At 31.6% G+C, this 20,458-nt stretch overlaps 4 protein-coding genes across 13 annotated transcripts in view; 1 reads left to right on the forward strand and 3 right to left on the reverse strand.

Annotated features, from left to right (window-relative positions):
* Window positions 1-9,800, reverse strand: part of Syn (synapsin) — a 119,977-nt gene extending 110,177 nt beyond the window's left edge. The window contains exon 1 of the mRNA XM_036368824.2: window positions 9,538-9,800. The gene's annotated coding sequence lies outside the window, so the exon portion shown is untranslated. The remainder of the gene's footprint in view (window positions 1-9,537) is intronic.
* LOC106623017 (chromosome partition protein Smc) lies at window positions 1,097-3,756 on the reverse strand. Of its 5 annotated transcripts, none has more exons than XM_014242367.3 (5): window positions 3,629-3,756; window positions 2,714-2,794; window positions 2,212-2,411; window positions 1,773-1,926; window positions 1,097-1,493 (listed from the first exon to the last, which is right to left on the reverse strand). In XM_014242367.3, the coding sequence occupies exons 2-5, from the start codon at window positions 2,787-2,789 to the stop codon at window positions 1,315-1,317; spliced, it is 609 nt and encodes a 202-aa protein (XP_014097842.1). In that variant the 5' UTR covers window positions 2,790-2,794; window positions 3,629-3,756; the 3' UTR covers window positions 1,097-1,314. The 5 variants fall into 5 exon arrangements, with proteins under 5 accessions (XP_014097842.1, XP_069961569.1, XP_014097841.1 ...); XM_070105468.1 differs by having other exon boundaries at window positions 2,714-2,823; window positions 3,629-3,719; XM_014242366.3 differs by having other exon boundaries at window positions 3,497-3,639.
* Window positions 3,629-5,386, reverse strand: LOC118679703 (uncharacterized). Of its 2 annotated transcripts, none has more exons than XM_036368829.2 (5): window positions 5,207-5,386; window positions 4,721-4,801; window positions 4,462-4,664; window positions 4,234-4,387; window positions 3,629-4,165 (listed from the first exon to the last, which is right to left on the reverse strand). In XM_036368829.2, exons 1-5 carry the CDS (start codon window positions 5,214-5,216, stop codon window positions 3,993-3,995), a joined length of 621 nt encoding a protein of 206 aa, XP_036224722.1. In that variant the 5' UTR covers window positions 5,217-5,386; the 3' UTR covers window positions 3,629-3,992. The 2 variants fall into 2 exon arrangements, with proteins under 2 accessions (XP_036224722.1, XP_036224723.1); XM_036368830.2 differs by having other exon boundaries at window positions 5,024-5,386.
* Window positions 9,801-14,800: 5,000 nt separating the features above from the next.
* Window positions 14,801-20,458, forward strand: part of LOC106624655 (uncharacterized) — an 81,443-nt gene continuing 75,785 nt past the window's right edge. For 4 of the 5 annotated variants that reach the window (XM_036368816.2, XM_036368821.2, XM_036368820.2 and 1 more), the window contains exon 1: window positions 14,801-14,981. The gene's annotated coding sequence lies outside the window, so the exon portion shown is untranslated. The remainder of the gene's footprint in view (window positions 14,982-20,458) is intronic. The other variant, XM_070105469.1, reaches the window with a different exon arrangement.

Raw genomic sequence — 20,458 nt, forward strand, 5'->3', positions numbered from 1 at the left:
AATTGAAAATAAAGAGCTTGTTTTCTTTGGATCCTTTGTTTTGGGACAAAACCGTAGCTTCAGACGCCGTTTGGAAAAAAATATTACTTGAGATATAACGGTCACCTATACATATACATAGACGTTTACTGTTTTCATTCAATAAGTTCACAGAAATTTTGTAAAAGTAAAAATTAATTTTATTATAACATAGTTGGAAGTATTAAAAATATAGCAAATTTTTATTATGTTTGAAATTTTTGTTATGTACCTAAGGAAAAAGCGTTATGATGTTTTTTGTTTGGTTCACCCTAATCGGCATGTATGTATGTATGTTTGTATATGTGTTACCATGTAAAAAGTGCAACCGCATAGCGTCAAAATGTTCAACAAAGAAATGAGCTCTTCAAAATGTCAGAGGCTTTGAGTAAAAAACGAGCAGAAGATATTGCCAGCACTGCCGTGGCTACAACATGCGTCTAATACGTTATGTGTCATACCTTTCATTTTATAATAGCGATTAAAACGCATTTCTTATGCAACCACAAGTCGCGTGTGCTTAATGCTACATACATACACGCGAACCACACCCAAAAGCTAGCAGACCGGCGTTGCGAAACACTTTTCACACAAAATATTAAATAAATGTAACTCTTCCTTCTCAACCACACTTAGCAGCAAGATGTCAAGCATTTCCTGCTGGAAAAGTCGGAAATGCGATATTGTAATTTTGCATAGCATACTTTTAGGCGAGAACGACGCTGAGCTCTGCAATTTGCGCTTTAAAAATGATAAATGTGCTGCAATGCCTGCAACACGCGTGTCGGTGTCAACACGATTCGCTTGTGGATCCTTTGCGGCGTTTGCAGTCTTTGGCGAAAACACTAAACTGAGCCACAAGCCAAAGTAGGCATTCATTCCATATAAAAACCAAAAAAAGTAATAGCTATCACAACTGTTCCACGCTCATTAAACATGCATTCATACACGTACGAGTTTGTCTTTTTATTTTAATATTTATCAGCACTATTGTAATTATACGTCAAAAGCACCCCAGGTTCCTTGTGGCGTCAGCAGCATTTATTAGTGAATATTTGCGATTAAAATACGCCTGAAATTACGACACACAATGATCATTGGAGAATTTATTTAATGTCATATTAAAATTTTTCACATATCTTTATTTATATATATATATACATACAATTATGTTTAAAATTCCTACGTTTCAATAATAATTAAAATATTAATTTTATTTTTTTTACTTAAGTACAAACTTAGACTAAGCTTAGATATAACCTACAAATACATGTATATGCACATAGCCAACGGGTTCTAGTAGTCTGAATCCATGTTGTCGTCCTCTGGACCGCTCGACAGTGGATTTCTTGTCGTTTTATTCAATTTGTTCGATGCACACTTTTTTCGAAAATGTTTCTTCTTGCCAAATTGAAAACCTCTGCGCAAATCATCTAAGAATAATTTATAGGACCAGCCGGGTCGATCAGTAGCACCTATTTGGAGGAGAAAATTATTCAGTGATGTTTTTAAACTGTCTAAAGTATTTACACTCGAGCACATATATTTTATTTGTGTTACTAAATTGTGTTGTTTTATATTCGGAGTATGAAATTTCAAGAGCAAAAATGCTTTATTTTTGTAAATAACCACACCATAGAACTTGATTTCGAATTAAATCAAAATTCGATTCAAAATTACTCTTAATTGTAAAATTTATATTTAATTATATAACTTAATTAACGCTCGACTTCACTCCTAGCACTTATACTTACTGTATAACACGCTTAAAAGTTTTGGATAAAGCAGCATGCGCTTTTTACCGTGTGTGCCCTCGAGGTTATAACTCAAAATAATCTCTTCAGATAGCACATACACAAGCTTTTGTTTGAGACCAATTGGCATCAACAATGGCTTAAGAAATCGTGTCTGTAATAGAAAATTTAATGCAAAACAGTGAAATATATTTGAAAGAAGTGAAAATGTGTGAATTCAAAGTTATTTTTTTTCACAATACGTAATAAATTGAATATAAAGCAAATCCGAAATCGTACTAAAAAATCAAATAAAAATGTAGTATACAAAAAATTAATATTTTTTAATTTTTCGTTTTTGTAGGATTTAAATATGTTTTTTAGTACCATGACATCAGTTTATAACCTTAATTCACACACATACCTAATATTAATTTTTTTATTATCATAAAATATTTACCATTTCTTCTTTCTTTCGTTCATCCATTCCAATAAAAGCTTCCGCATTGTCTAAATCTTCTTGTGTCATTAGTGGAAATACAGGTCTTTGGATGTTCTTTTCTTCTTCCGCTTCTTCTTCTTGCTTCACCAAGCGTTTCATCATTTCCTGATGTCCTTTCATTAACTCCTCTATTACCTCATTTTGCCGGTCCATGAAACCTTACGAAATTTGATAAATAATATACATTATAAATACAAAACATGCATAAAAAATAAATAATTCTAAAGACCCATCGATTGCTTATTAAGTTATATTTTAATCAGCAAAAAATTTTTTCTAATTTTTCACATTACAAAATATTTAAATTCCAAAAATTTCCAGCAGATAAATTTAAAAATGAACTTGAGGCTTTTAAAAAATAAATTATTTTAATTTTCAAAATACAATTATTTCTGATTGCACTTCAGTGGATCTTTAGCTGATATCTATTTTATACATAATATTGCATAATTATATTTACCTTTTATTTGTTGTATGTCGGCACGCATCTCCTTTATCTCTTTTGACAAATCTTGCATTTGAGATGTTAAATCCATGTTTTCTGAAATCGGAGTTTTTATTGTGGAATCACTTTAAAAAGATTAAACGATGTCTAGCAAGCAAAAGTTAAGGAAATATTTTTATTTATTAAAATGTGCCCCGCATAACTAATAAATCTCTATACTTGCAGATTTACATAATTTTATATTATTTTTATTCTTCAAGTTGGAAACGGTCAATATAAATAAAAGCATGTTTCACGACATCCCGGATGTTTAACCGTCTACGTAACATGTATTTTATTCGGACAAGGATGTTGAATTCGGAAACATTCCTCAGAATTCTTTAGAGGATGCTTTCTGCGACTACGACATCAACCACAGCAATATTTTTTAAGTGTTAGTAATAATGATTGAATTAACAGTTTTGTATTACAAATCAATAAATGAATTTTGAGTACCAAAATTAGATTCAACTAATGTGTTTCCACGCTTTAATATCACAATTTTTCTAAAAATAATGAATCAATGTCAATCCCCAATTATTAAAAGGGCTGCATTAGTTTGTTGGGATAAATTATGTTTCCACAACCCTCTCCGCAAAGTAAATAGCACAAAGTATGGTTGATTATATTGTGAAGGCAGTTATTTGCTTAAGACACATAATTCAGCTACAGCACCCCTCATATATATTTCACTTACTTAAAATCTTAAGTTAAGCGCACTATAGTCAAATTTCAAATTCAATAAAAACTCAATATTACCAGTAGTTTTGTACATGAATGTAAATTCAGGGTCGCGAATTTCGCGAGCCTTGCAAAGTTTTATCTTTGGTATTCAGTAACCAAAACTAGGTATTTTTTTTTTTTTGTATATATCGTTAAATATCTTATCACCTTATTTCACGTTTGTATCGTTTATTAACAAATTCTTGCATTACAATATAAAAATCTAAAATATATGAAAACCCATTAAATTTAGCAAACACTCGCCCGGCGATCCAACATTTGACAGTCAAAAATTGTGTGTGGTGAGAAAGTGTCAAACAAATTAATGTTTTGGTGATGCCACAAAACTAATACGCAATAGTGATTGCCGTATAATGACTACGCAATTTGCAAGCATATCATTATTAAGTTTAAAAAAATTTATTAATTCATCTTCATTATTTTTTAAATAACTAGCAAGACTTTTTTATTCCTTACTAAATTTATATAATAGATGTAAATAGAAAGAAATTTTATTCATAGAAAGACTTTTTTATTCATTATCAAATGGTATTAAGACTTCTTCGATTTTAATTGATGGCTGTTCGGAATATTTCCTACGTTGAGCCCAATTAAATTTGAAATGTTTATTTTTAGCGCACTTAAAACCATTCCTAAGATCGTCCAGGAAGTATTTATAATTCCAACCCTCTCTTGTTGTGGCTTCTGCAGAAGAAAAATTTAATAGAATAGCATAATTAACGGTTAAAATAAATTTGAAAACCGTTACTTACGGAAGAGCACATCCAATAGTTTCGGATAGTCTTGTATACGTTTTTTATTGTGTCTACCATCAACGTTGTAGTCCAAAATGACATCACATCCCAATATCTTGTTCAAATTTTTTTTAAAACTTCCGGGCATCAACAGTGCTCTGGCAAGGGCAATCTATAATGTTTATAATGTGCGTATATAAAATTACTATGCGACACAATTATTTATTTCATGTATTTATAACTCACGCATTCTCCTTTATTTTCTTCATTTATGCTCTCTTCAGCCTTCTCCAAATCGTCTTGTGAATTTATCGGAAATATGTTTAGAAATTGTTTCGCTTTGTGCGTACAAAGGTTTCTATCCTGCTTTTTCTCCTCATATTTTTTCAGAAGATGGCATTGCTCTTTGATTAGCCTTATTATGGTTTGATTCTGCTTTGTCAATGATTCTATACAAAAATTACGATATATGAGAATTAAAATAATGTTGAAATAAATATATTACCTTTGAGTTGTGTAACTTCATTCCGCAATTCTGCTGTTTCATTGGTAAGTTGTTCCACTTTTTCATTTAAATCCATATTTTCTGAAATTTAACGTTACACTCGTTGTATATAAACCAAAAAAATTTTATTGCTACATAATTGGTAAGATATTCTTAAAGTTTTCTCTTGTATCACAATGCAACCATGTAAAGGAACACACACACGCTTAATTCAACATGTCAATAAAATGTGGTATGTCTTTTATGGTGTGTTCTGCTTACACATTTTGTTTGCAATTAGGATTATAAATAATAAATATTTACGTTTTAGAATGCTTAAACCAGGCAATCAAACGCAACAAAACACATCTACTCGCAATTTGACACTATATAACTACGTATTTTGAAAAGGTTGTTTTTATATCACAAATCGTTAATGTTACAATCACGGCGTCTAGATGCCTTGGGCGCTGACGCAAGATTTTGTGTAGATTCTGCTGACCGCACCTGTTTGCATGTATCACAAATTATTTACGAACTTGGTAACACTACTTATGTTTGTTAATGTTTATTTAAAAATTAAATTTAATATCACTTTAGAATTGTTTATTGAATTTTATTGTGTAAACAAAGATCTCAGTTGTAAATTCTCTTGAGATTACTCTTTTGCTTGCTCGTGGTGTGATATGGTAAGGTAAAATCCCTCGTATAATAGTGTATGGTGAATATATTTCCACCTCGCTTTTAACCCTGCTGTTGCCCCAAAAGAAATATTTGAGCAAATTGAATTTAAATTTATTTTAAAAAAGCTTAAAGATTATTGTTATTTATTTTTTTAACATGCAATACAATTTAAAATCATATATATTCAACCAAAATTCATCGGCCGAAATTAGCTACCCATTGAAACAGACAGATAATGCTCTGGTTTGAATTAGGCTATTTAAAGTTGCGTATACAAAAAAATTATTGTTTTTTCTAGGTTATCTATATAACACAACTCCGTATAATAATTATTTAAATTGTTTAATACAACAAAAATAAAATCAGTTCGTTGTTATCGGTAAATAGTATTTGAAGGGAAGAACCGAAATCCGAACTTAGAAAATTTTTCAAAAATACAAAAGGAAGTAAGTTTAGAAATAAGTTTACCGGACGGAGAAGGACCGCCATCTCGCAAATAGTTTCCAAGAATATTTGGGAAATATTTTATAACATTACAATAAAAAAAACAGAAATCTTGTTACGAGTCCCGATTCTGCGAATAAATACATACATATGTATATATGTGAACATCCCATACCGCCTGTAAGAAAAACTTATGACTGTTCCTTTTGGTCGTCAGATGTCACGGAACAATTAAGAAACATTTATAATAATGTTAGTTATTTTCATACCAAGGTATATTAAATTTCTAACATCCAGAACAAAACGTCGAAGAACCTACAAAGTAATACGTAATCGGACCATACCACGTCCACAAAACGCTATTAAGCTAAAACTTATAAAGTGCCGTATCTAAACTCTGAATTAAGATACATAACTGTCATTTGGTACAGTGGATCGCAGGAACGAGGAACACTTTTTGGCTAAAATTTTTTTAAATGGTTTAGTGTACATATCTTCCAAACCGCTGAAGCCAAATTATTCAAACTTGCTGGGAAGAAGTTCCTTTAGCGCTTCTTCATATACTCTGAAAATATCAGATAACAACCACGTTCACCTCGTAACCGTTATGTGTTTAAAACTACTAAAACTGCGATAACTCACTAAATAACACACCACAAGCCTTAAATTTCACAACCGATAGAGAAGAGCTTTGTGGGAGCAGATGTAAAACTTGGGCAATGGGCGTGGTGCCGCCCATATTTCATACATCTCGAAAGGTACTTGACCAATATAAAATTTGGTGTATAAGGTTACCCAACCATTCCTTTCATACACTGTGAAAATGGGAGAAATCGGAGAACAACCACGCCTATTTCCCATATAACACAACTTTAAATTCCATCTGAGTCTTTCACATTCCAGTAGACATATAAAGCATCAATTAATATATCGGAATAAAACTGTGCACAAGTAGTGCCCCCAAGGTATTTTATCTTTCGCCCAAAAATTGTGGAAAACGGCCTATACCTTTTCAAGGACACCAAATATCTGGGCCGCAGTGCATATCACTGATTATTTAGCGAACATATCGGTCAATCTGTGAGTTTTAGTATTGAAAATTTACCCATTTTTGGCACAACGGCATGCTGTTATCAGAAAACTATTCTTCCCGAATTTAATACTTCCCTTAGCCCCCATATTTATATATATATATATTTTCGAACTTCCGATTGACTTTATACCGCATTTATCGGTCAATATGTAAGAAATCTTAATGAAATTTAGAAAAAATCTCTTTCTAATAACAATGTATATTCTTGCTTGTGATTGTAAATATATACCGACATCAAATGAAGTGATATTACCTTGCGAGAGTATAAAATTTTCGGTAACACCCGAACTTAGCGCTTCCTTACTTGTTTCTGAGTATTTTTGAGGTAATTGAGTGCTAAATAAAAAGTAATTTCTACGTTTTGCGATTTTCTAAAATGTATGCATCTAGAAATTAAAAATATGAACACCATCCACGTTTTCTTCTCTTTTCAATGGTGAATGCTTTGTATGACAGATGTTATCAAGTTCGGGCCATAATTTTTGATATATAAACATATTTTTCCTCGATAATCTGACTTTGACCCTTTATAACATCCGTCATATGAGCTTCACCGAAAAATGTTACAACTCAATTTCGAAATTCAGGGGGAATGATTTCGATTTTGGAGCCTAAATTCTAAAATAGAAATTACATGTTTTCTTTAGACGTGATATCTAGAAAAACATTTTTGTCGTTAAATTTCCTGACGAGTGTTGTACAGTGTAATTTTATAAATTAAGCCCAAGTTCGAACTTCGAATATATAGATTTCGATTATGGAGGTTAACTTCGAGAAATGGAACATTACTTTGGTCCAATATCCAGAGAAAAATTAAAATTTGCAATATAATTTCAATCTTCTAACACCATTTTTTAATCAAAATTAAATCTTAAAAGTAAAATTTTACATATACTTGTATTTGCTATGTTTTAATATTTTGAAGAGATTAGTAGCGAATTTTGAAACAAAATTTTCTTATAAAAACTATTTTAAATAATTTTTTTTTAATTGTTTTACTTTTCAATTACAATAGTCATACTTTGGTTGGATATATGGGCTCAACCGATGCTAGGAAGCTAAATTGAAAGTGTTAATACCATACTCAACAGTTTTGTTTGCAAAAGCATTAAGATACAGCTTTTTAATCACAACAAATTGCATTATCCCCCATGTTTCTGTTCGCACTGACTCTTAACGAAGGAGAGTATCAAGTATATACCGTTAGATCCGAAGTTCTGTTAACAAGTTTTAAATCTTTCTCTTGTTAAATGATCACAATCACTTTTAGCAACCGCTTGATTTGATTTGACTTGATTTAAAGGATCTACCGATCCCTGGAATCCCTGTACGACTCCAGCCACTTCTTAATATGTGCTTTAAAATCTAATGAACACGTTAAAACAATGTATCGGTCTTTAGGGCTTCGGCGATAAGACTCGTGATCTAGAACGGGGTCCAGTATACTCCCATGTGGGTCATTCCATGTCAAATCGACAAATAGTTGGACACGATCCCAACCGATTCGAATGAATTCTGGTGAAAAGTTTTGCCTTATGATGAAGTTCTGCCAAAGAAAAAATTTTCCTAAGAGCTATACGAAATTGAAAATTTCACCCGATTTTATGAGTTTATTTATTTAATATTTCAGAAACTACTGTATATTAAACAAAAAACGCTGGTCAGTCTTCAGAGATGCGGGAAAAAAAATGTTAAAAAAAAAATTTTTAATTTGAAAAAATAGAAAAAAGAACACCCCTCTGAAAATTTTTGTATTTCTTTAGATATGTTAGAGGTATAGTATAAAAAATGTTGAGGCCAAAATTTTTACAATTTTAAAACTTTTTTTCAAAGCAATTTTTTTCCACACCTCTAAGTGTTCTTTGAAAACTCACCAGCGTTCTTTGCTTAATATACAGTAGTTCCTGTAATGTTAAATAAATAAACTCATAAAATCGGGAAAACAGTGAAATTTTCAATTTCGTATAGCTCTTAGGAAAATTTTTTCAAAATGTTTTTCTTTGGCAGAACTTCATTTTATGATAAGACAAAACTTTCCACCAAAATTCATTCAAATCGGGGTCACATCCAACTATTTGTCGATTTGACATAGAATGACACATATATAATTTTATTTATTTCATTCTAATTTTACTTGTATATTCATCATCATCATATCAGCAGACAAAGATATTATATTTAATGCAAGAAATCACTTATTTTTACACCCACACATAGTCACATTTGCGTGTAAAAACATTGTAATAAAGAATATATTGAATTTTTAAGTATCAAATCAGAGATGATGCCATCGAGGTGAAAACCCGCACGTCCATACATAAGATACGAATGCATATCTGGCGACGCTTATGTAAGTCATCTACGGGCATTTCACACCCCCTCCCACCATTCCACAAGCTAGTTATGTAACAAGATGTAAGAGAATCAACAATAATGAGTGAAATAGATCAATGAACCCCTAAACCCCAGAAAGACAAAAGAAGAAAATGTCAAATGGTTGAAAGGACACTAAAACGCTTAGCCCTCTGAGCTGCCAACAATCGCTCATACTCCATTAAAATTAGATGAATGAATGACATTTAATCGTGACTGCCTTCGATTTACAATTAAAACTCACCTTTTCTGGCCGATTGCGACGTTGCGCTCGTATATGCGTGTATGTAGGTATGTATGTATCCTGTGGGCGCTGTGTGCGATCGAAAGTAGGTGAGTAGGTTTTTCGGCTCTTCTTGCAACGGCTTAATGCGTTAATCGCTTGTACTTGTTGTTGCGGTTCGCCTTGACTTAGCGTACATAAACTGAAAACGTAAACGAAATGATTCGATTTTAACTTTCACTTAACAATATTTTTTTTGCTTGATTTTAAACTTTTTTATTTTAATTTTTTGGGATTATATTCTTTGTTTTTGTAAGTACACGCTTTGCTCTCGTTTATACACCGCTTTTAAGGGTTGCGCTTATCACTCACTCGCTCTGCGGCGTGCACTTGCTCTATGCCCGTTACTCGTACTATGAGTAGTACAAATCGTAATAATTAATGTAAATATGTATGCATGTATTATATATATATTTGTATGACTGTATTGCTGATACAGAATTTTTCGTCGTTCTTTCGATTTTTCGACAATCGAATATTTTCGCTTCAGGATAATCAAAACTATGTGTTTATGTGTATGTATTGACACACACATACATATACTTATATTTCACTAAACTTGCTTGCAATACACACTTGACTTACTTTCGATATATATATATATATATTTATTGATTACTTAACGGTTTTGAAATAATTTTTGAATTTTTACTAAACCCTACAATACTTTTATTTTGAAATTTTGTTTTTGTAAACCAAAACTTGAACCAAATTGTGTTTTAAAATATTTCAGATCTCAAACTTGTCCGCGTTCTTTCGGAATTGAACTGTCTACAACGGTGATGAAATTTTCACTGAGTGCAAAGGGTTTTACGATTAGCCGTCGTAGCCAAGTACAAATTTGCTCGTATTAGTAGTAAAATAGCGTTACATGCGAAAGAACTTGCGGCGACTATGAAGAGAGTGAATTGCGCTAGCTCTCTCACAAACGCCCGCTACCACCCACATTTTGACAGGTTAGTGTCTGCCGAGAGAACCGATTACTTCTGATTTCCTAACGGTTTAATTATGCGTGACTTGTTTATGTGACTGCAGGGGACTAAACAATAAAAACATATAGCAAAAATACTGTTCTGACAAGTTTTCAGCCCTCGTCTAGTCGTCTGTTAATGTCAAAAGATTCAATCACTTTTCTAACATCAAAAACTCGTATTTTTTCCGAAACGTCATTATCTTTTATAACATCCACACTATCCATTGCTAATTCATCCCCTCCTCCAAACACCTCTCCAAGGTACTAAGTATCTTTTAAAAATTCTCCTTATCTGCGCACCCTCAACGCATGTCCTTTCGCCACCCACTTTCTGCTCATTTGCTCATATCGATTCAATGATGTTTTTGCGCTCTCACCTTCTCTATCACATTTTTGCTATTTTATTGTTGTAATTAATATTCTCACTGCTTGTTGTAGTTATATTTTTGTTAAGTTATTTTTAAAGTTCTTGAATTCCCCACAGCAAAGAGCACGTATTACTCGTGTCAAAATAAATAGTAACAGTGAGAGCAGCGTGTAGCAATGCGGCACTCGCAGTGTGTTTAAGTTGCGAACCCCTTTCACGTGTTAGGAGTGTCGACAGCTCAACCTACGCAAAAGGGTGGTTTTTGGCGAGTGAAAGTGGGGGAGCTGTTAATATAATTTTTTAGCTTTATACTCAGTTATGACCGCGAGCGTGTGGCACGTAAGTGTCGAATAGAATTCGAATTTTGTGCTGGGTTCTTGTATTATATGTGCATGCGCGTATGTCGGTTAACCCCAGCGCTATGCTCTTTTGTTTAACGATTTTATCTGATATTGGTGTTCGATAAAATGAGGCGGAAAACGAATTCCTCTGCCGTTTGTACCCACATACGCATACATTTCGGGAATTACCCTGTTGGAAAAAGTAATTATGCGAAAAAAAGAGTATGAACTATATTGGGAATGTTATCATATTAAAATAATAGACACGCAATACTGTCAGCATAAAGGAGGAAAATTTTAATAACCGGTGAATTTAAGACTACAGACTTCTAAACAAAGTTTCATAAAGGAATAAAGTCTTTTGCATCTTCACTTTTTAATAGTGAGCATGATTCCTGATAAGATATAAGGCGATAAGTTTACATCGCTCCTACCTTTTTGAGAAAATTTCCAAGGTTTTTGTATATCATGCTTTTGCCCCCTGAAACGAGCGGAATATACTTGTAAGAACTTCGAGGAAGTGAAATACTAGATAGACGAAATCTAGGATCCGCCATAAATACTGAAAAAGACTCACCCACGAAATCAATCGGAGAATAACTCCGGCTAACAGGTGCTATCAACGGTTCAGCAGGCAATTGAAAAGTACAGCCCTTTCTCGCACAACCAAATTAACACTCTATACATCGCTCATAATATCCGTCTTGCTGTATGTGCGAAAGCAGGGACGACCACGAACGGCGATGAGCATTCCTCAGGTGTGCTCGGGAGAAAAATTCTTCGTATGACTTTTTCGAATACGCATCTACTGTTTACTTCTTAATGACTAAAACCTATTTCTGGAAGGATAAAGAACTTAAACGATATAGCATATTTTTGTCAGCGTTACTTACTTACTCCTAAATAATAGTAAAAACTCCTTACATCGACCAAACCCTAATGAATATTCTCCTTATATTTGCAACTTAAAGAGTTGGTTTTTGGACTCAGTTCAAAGCTGTATTTTATCGATTATTTCTTTTTAAATTGTGTAAGTAAGCAACAAAAAGTGTTATAGTTGCAGCAAATGTTACTTTTTGCGGTAAAACTATTTTTTTTTTTAATTTTAAAAATGTTTATGTGAGACTCGTGTCGTTGGGTTGAATAATTTATGGTCGGATGTCAAGTTCCTCACAGAATCTAAGTAATATATCATACTATCTGAAATGATAGGCTTTAAAATCAGTTAACGCCAAAAAATATACTGAGTATGCAGCGACCTCTTTTAAATAGGTGGAAAGCGTTGGAGATCCAAATATCATAAAACATGCAAATGTACCCCGCTAAACATGATAAAAGTGGTTGTTAGAAATTCAAAGCCACTATCCCAGGATTGACGATTAGGATGATATGCTAAGGAAATGGGCATATATAAACTATTGTTGGAGTTGAGAAAAAAGCATCATGTATGGCATTAGATATCTCATTTGAAGTGACTTTAGACTGTGTATTAGTACATTCGAAGACAATATAATCGGACCTGGATAAAACCGTAAACGCCGAATCGATTTCGAAGCTTAAATTTTCGGTGATGATTTGGCTTGCCACTCAAATATATTGAGAAGTGATATTATACCACTTTATATTTGATAGCAACAGAAAGATAAATATGAAGAGAGTTTAGCTTTCTGAGAGTCCCTTGCTACAGTTTTGTAAAGATAGTAAATATTCTGAAACAATAGTCAATGATATTGTTCAGCAAAATGACTCTTTTTTATACTAAAGAATAAAGGCTACGTTAAGTATAATGTAAAAAATACGCCGATGAACATTTAAGCTTTCTTTTAAATAACTTCTAGAATCGTTGTAGAGTTTAGCAGTATATTATTCTTGACTATTTAGTATGACAAACCTATTGTAATAGCGGAAGTAAAAGTAAAAAAAAATGGTTCCTACTAAAAAAGAAATAAAGTTTTCCCAATCCTATCTGGAGACTGGCCATGGCAAACTGCCGAATGTATTGACATACTTCTCCTGAAAATAATAATGCGACAATATCTGAAAAATAACCGTTGACTATGCTGCTCCTAACAACTACTTGTATTAAACAAAAACTAATTTCGAGTGTAACCGAATATTTTATAATCTTGCATGATATATGGGCTTTTCGTATATATTTTAATTAAAAGTAGGAAGTATTGCATCCATTATTTACCATCAAAGGCAAAAAGATATACGGTTATTAGAAAGAGATTCTTTCGAAATTTCATTAAAATATTTCTTACTTATTGACCGATAAATGTGGTATAAAGTCAACCGGAAGTTCGAAAATATTTGTGTTAGAAATATGGCGGCTTAGGAAAGTATTGACCCTGGGGTGTCTGCGTTTTAAAAATGTAACAATCCGATTTCGACAAATTTTGAGAATAAGTTTAAAATCCTTTAGGGCACTATTTGCGCAAAGTTTTACTCTAATAACTGCATTGATGTTTGGTCCGCATACTGTAAAGTAAAAGAATCAGATAGAATTCAGAACTTTGTTATATGGAAGTAGGCGTGATTGCCATCCGATTTCACCCATTTGGACAGTGTGGGATAGAAATGCTTGGGTAACTTTGGATAATTACCAAATTCAGTTAAAAGTGGTCAAGTAGTTCCTGAGACGTAGGATTTCAGGTGGGCGGCGCGACGCCCATTGTCCAATTTTAACATCTGAAAACAGCATTTATTCAGTGAGTAATAGCACTTTAATAGTTTTCAACATAACCGTAATAAGAGAATGTGATTGTTATCTGATTTAACCAATTTTCACAGTTTCATTAAGCTATCATTCGGATTTCAACTCGTCTCTTCATCCTGATCATTCATATATATATATAATCCTATATCTATCTCGATTAGTTCTAGGTGCTATAAACAAGCGTTAGGTGAACAAAACTACAATATTATACTCTGTAGGAACATGTTGCGAGAGTCTAACAAAGTCGGGTTAGTTCCACTATTAAAAATTCAAAAGCAACTGGAACGATTTTGCTGATTTTTGATTTCCTTATTATGCCATTTTATAAATTATTATTATCTCAGTATATATATTATTGAATCTTTATAGAAACTTTTGATTAATTAATCGATTATTTTACCGTTATACAAACAACCGTTAGGTAAACAAAACCTTTACGTTTGTCTTGCAAGAAAGAACATTCCATCAGTTTCAAACCAAAAACAATTTTATGCTGTTACACAACACTGAAAATGCAATTCAGCTTTTCAGCTTAAACCACGAATCAGCCACAAAGGCGAATAACAAATTGGTAAAAAGGTGAGAAACAATATCAACAACACACACAGCGCAGAGAGCGCACTGTCACTAATGAAAACAGCAACAACAATATAATACGATAATAACAACTGCGCTACGCCAACTGAAATACTTAAACAACACACATAAATACTGGCAACAACAAGAATTAGCGCGGAGGAAGCATGGCTACAATAAGACAGAGTAAAAATGTTATGGAAGCAACAGGCCAAAAGCAATTAGCAATAAGCCAAATATTACCTCTCGGGCGAGATCAGTTTAAGCGAGACAGTCGAGTGGAAAAGTTAACAAACGCGGACAAAACGAGCGAAACACTACAGTGACGAATCGTTGTTGGAAGCGTAAAAAATAAAAATAAAATATTACTGAACAACAAGTGTTGACTGAGATTTAATTTTAGTGAATATTGTTGGTGCTTAATAAAGTGTGGGTTAATATTCATGCTAATTACGGTTGCGTTGGGCCTTTGTGTTTTTATTGTTGTTGTGTTATTTTAAAAATTTGTTAATTTACTAAATTTTTGAAAAAAGAGACGTTCTGTATAGTCACCAGAGCAGACGTTGTGTGAACAGTTAACAACAACAAATAGCGTTTAATTACCAAATTGAGGAGCAGAGCCGAGCTGTGAATGAATAAAAACTTATTATTTTTTGCTAAACAGCGAAGTTGTTAAAAAAATTTAGTCATAAGCAAATTTAAGGCAAATAATCACTTCAGACATTTCGTGGGTGTCTCCATCAATAATCTGCTGCCGTGAGTGTGAGCTAAGCTCTTGGTATTGTGTGAGTGAATTTGAGCTGCCAAGCTGCATAAGCCTCTACAAAGTTGCCTGTTGGCTCGCCCAAATCGCGCCACGATATTCAGCCAAGTTGTGTATAGGCTTTCGAGCGCACTCTCTTAAGCGTTTCTTCGGCTGACTCTTAGAAATTAACTTCGCTGGAAATTTCAGCAAACAATTTTTTGTTTATTTCAATGCACATTAGTGCAAGTGGATTTACATTTTTTCACACACTTAATTAAAGGCGGTGTTTGGTCATTAACTTCGCAAGGTTTTTGAATTTTAAGCGAACTCGTTTGTTAGCCCCCGACCAAGCTTGACTGCATTATTATTCAATTTATAATTTTTCTATTTGTTTACTGCGCCAATGCCGAAAGTGCCAGAAAAAGTTATTGGCGCGTGAAACCTGATGCCAAAGTCAATCAAGCAAATTATCCAAATTACGCGGCCCATTGTGGGTACAGAGCGTATTTACGTCCGAAAATTGTTTTTTGAATTTAGGCCGGTTTTTGCGTGTTTAATCACATCAATTTGAGCACAGAATTAAAAAAAAAAAGTTTTAATTCATTCCAAATTTGTTGTAAACAACAAAGTAAAAAATTAATTTATATGCACATTTAAATGTTTATTATTGCGAGACTAGAAATTATGAATAACCGATCAAACATATAATTTAAAATTTAAAACAAATTATTAAACGATAATTTTATTACGAAATTATTTTAATATGGCTATATTTATGCTCTAATATGAATATTTATTATGTATAGTTAAAAACTTTAGAAAATTAGTTATCGTAGAGAGAAATTTGTGTTTTGTTAAAGTTAAAAAGTATTATTTATTTTGAAAAAAAATTTGGGTTTCCCTAAAGCTCACAAATTAAAATAATTTGTTTCTTATTTTTTATTTTAATTATAATTTTGTTTTGAAATAGATGGAAATTTAAAAAAAGTCAAATTTGTCTAGAGCAATTAAATTTAACTAATTTTTAAGAAAAAATTCAAAGTTTTTAAAGAAAAAAAAGTAAAAATAAAAAAAAAAGTTATGGAGGCTATGAATTTGTGTTACAAAAATATATTTTGAAAAATGTCTTTTCTATATTTAAGTTTAATTCTGTTATAGTCGAAAATCCACATAAACCTAAATTATCTACACCATATATTTTTTTATAAGCATTTTATTTGCTATATTTAATTTAAGTACTTTTTTTTAGTAAAAAACTCTTAGTATGTTTCAATTAAAAAATCTTACAAAAAATATACAAACATATAAATTCAATATATAAATTTAAATTATTTACACATATTGAAGCACCCCATATATTTTTGTTAAAAAAATGCTATGAACTCTTACAAAAATGCGCACATTTTTTTTATAAAAATCATCTACATTTAAATTATCTACACATATCAACCCACCCTATATATTTTAAAAACATAATTTTTCATAGAATTTAACTTTAATTTATATTTTATTGCAAAATCTTGCAAAACTATACACATATTTGCATAAAAAAGTAGTTAAGTTAATAAAATTTAATTCTTAATGCATATTGATCCACCCTATATTATGGCCATTATGTCACTTTTCATTTAGTTTTCTTGCAAAATTTGCATAATCGTTATTTGTTATTATTGTTTATTGCTATTTTAGATGTTACACACACTTGACAACAATTATATGTATTAGCCATTTAATCTGTACACATACATCCATTGTACCATTATTTATTTATTATTGGCTCTGTCATTTATATCACATGTAGCTTTCAATGCTTGGTTGAGTGATGAAAATCGGATGAAATATTGGTTTGTTATGGTTTATGGCATTGAGCGCAATAATTACGATTAAAATTACAGTCAAGTACAATATTTATACATGTGTGTATGTATAAGTACACTATATTCCGTCGTTGAATTCTATTTGAATTCATTAATTTTGATTAATTCAATGGTATATTGTTGTTTTTGTCAGAATTTTTTAAGTAGTATTTAGTTTAAAACATTAAAATTTCGGCATCTCCAAATTGAAATTAGACCACTAGACTACGTTAGTAAGTTTCAGTTGTAGTTGGATATCAGTAGTTAACTGTTTATAAATGAGCTGAGTAAAATTTTCTTTTGCAGTAGGGTGACCTTAGTAAGCGCTGTTGAATCTATCACTTCCAGAGTTAAGTATAAGTAAAGCAAGCAAATCATTATTATCCGCTTTTCACTCTTCAGTTGTTTAAGATGTCATAGACTAGGTTTGAGCATCTTTAGAACACCCAAGGGATTTCGGCTGTAATATGAGGTAAAAATTTGCGACTGATATGCTAAGAGGTCTGTAGGGGTATTTGAGGTGTCCTGATTACGAATTAGGTTCAAAAGTTTTCCATCACGTACAGCTATTTTCGTTATTTTAGTAAATGGTGGCGGTTTGATCCCTACACCCCTTAATATCCTACTTGTTAGAAAATTTTTACTAACATTTGCGGTTTAACAGCCCAAAATTAGCAAGAAATTGCTTCTAATAGTCGCAAAATTACTGTAAACCAGTGTAATTAACCACTTAAAGTAGAAAGGCTGAATTTCTCACTAGACATTTTCATCTCTCGTTTTTCTTCATTTGAAGCTTTCCAATATAGTAGCATAACCTAACAATTCATCACCAAAGATGGTTTTTAATAAATTCAGTTACGAATTTGACTAAAGTTGGATTAAAATGGCTTTAAAAAGATTTTAGAATATGCTGATAGCCAACCAGTTAAATGTATTTCTTTTAGTAAAAATCTTAAATAAAAACATTTTTTCAATGAAATTCCATTGGAAATTAAGATCGTTTCTATAAAAATTATTATGAACTTTTAAGATTTAGTTTTCTCAATTTTTTGCCAATTTTTTTCACAGCACTATTAAGTTATTAATTCTAAAAGACATACATGTAACTGTAATGAGATATTGCTGGTATTTTAAATTTCTACGAAAAAAAAATTAAATTAAAAGTTTTATTTGAAATTTTAGAAATTTTTTCACTTAGTATTTTATCTACGAATCCTTTGCCAGATAAAATCTGAGAGTCACATTTAAAAAGGCTTTGCGTTGACAAGATAGTAGCTGTAATTTTACTGACGATTTTCTCATTTCGTAGTCATAACTAAAAGTATTGGATATATTATAATATTTTATTTAAGAATTGTGGGAGTCAAGTAATAATTTCACATTTTCATTTAATTAGATATTTAGTTTTAGTTTTGCTTTCATTTGGATAATGCCTCGTTAAAAAGGCGAAATATGTATATATTTATTTGTTATTTTGTATTCAAGTAGTTATAATCTCTAAAGTAAAACTTGTCTTACGTACACTCTGAAAAACTAATCAGCTTACAGCATATAAACTCCGCACAACAGTGGAGACACTACATCAAAGACGAAGCGACATTTATTTGTCGTATTTGCAGTATTTTTATGACCTTAGCAGCTTTTATAGAGCTCTAAAATTGTCACTTGAATAAAACGCATTCAAAAATCAAAGTATAAATGATTATACTGATGTTAATTTACATATGTACATATATACAAGCGTACACATATGTACATACATGTTTATACAGATGTTGAAGAAAATAATTTATGTGTAATTGGAAGAGCTTTAAATAACAACCGATTTGATGGAGAAGAAATATATTATGGATTTTTTACTCATTCGCAGCATAATTTATGTTCAAATAAAATTATCTGTCAGCTGATAAACTATAAATTAAATGTATCTCGACTCATCTATTTGTAGTAAAATAATAATAAATTTATAAGACTCGATTGAAACCTTTTTTGAGTAAAATATTTAGAAATTTTTTTTAGAATTTTTTATTTTTCAAAGTAATATGAACGAGTATAGGTATATATCAAAATAGTAATTTTTCAACTCTGGCCTCTTAAAGACTTCTCGTAAGCCTACCAATGAGTGTTGTTTAATAGATTTAATACAAAAAAAACAGTCCTGGAGAACGTAAATAAGGAATTAAATTTTTGATCCGAAAATTATTCTTGCCTATGCTGTCTTGTCTGTTTTTATATACAGTCAATAATCTCTCTCCCTACTTCTTTGTCTTTATGATAGTCTATACGTATATCTTGTAAGATTACTGCTTTTAGAGAGTTTAGAAATCACTCCGAACTTTTTTTATTGAATTTTAATGTCATAATTCACGTTTTTAATGGGGTAGAATTTTTATCCGGTCAAGGACTGTAAACTCGGCAGCGTTCCTCACAATTCTTTGACAAATGCCGCTATAACTACAATCACAGCATAGCTTTTATGTCAAGTGTTAACAATCGAAACTCGGATACATATGTATAAATACATTTTACGTAATTCGATTATTTCCTTTTTCTACCATAGAACTTCGAAGCCACCTGCAGTTGTTGGATATTTATACACAGTTTTTTTTTGCACCAAATATATTCACGAGTTATTTATAGATATGGTAGGTGCCACAATTTTAATTTGTTTTTCGATTTTTTTCTACTTAACTGAAATTTGTTTTACAATCCCTCGTGTCATTTTCACCTACTGAAAATATTAAGTATTGCATCCAAACGTTAAAAATACTTCCATGAGACGGTTAGAAAAGTATTTACTAGGGATACGTGCATCATGATAGAGACGTTGAGTCATTCTCCAATCTTCCAAACATTCTGTTCCAAAGTTTGAAAAGGGATATGGAAAAAGCAATAAACAATTTACCTCTAAAATGTTAAAATGTGCATATGTATTGTCAGGCGCTGTCATAACACAAAGCGGCTGATTGTTTGCGCAGCTAAGTGAAATGACGCATCGACAGCTAATGTGTGCCATTTTGCAAAAACAATAATAATAAGAAAATCATAAGAATAATGTATTTGCGCTTAAAAATTTCAAATCATTTTATTTTTACTTTGAGTAGTATTTTATTGACTCAATACATTTAAAAGTAGTATATAAATATATAGTTATATGATCGCATACATACAAACGCATATGGTAAATGCATAAGGAAACAGCAGATGTGCTTTGAATTACTTCAAATGAAATATGGGATTGTCAATGCCTGACGCATATATATATATATATATATATATATATGGTATGCGGTGAGTTCTAGGAA

Source organism: Bactrocera oleae, chromosome 2 (assembly GCF_042242935.1).
Source record: "Bactrocera oleae isolate idBacOlea1 chromosome 2, idBacOlea1, whole genome shotgun sequence".
NCBI lineage: Eukaryota > Metazoa > Arthropoda > Insecta > Diptera > Tephritidae > Bactrocera > Bactrocera oleae.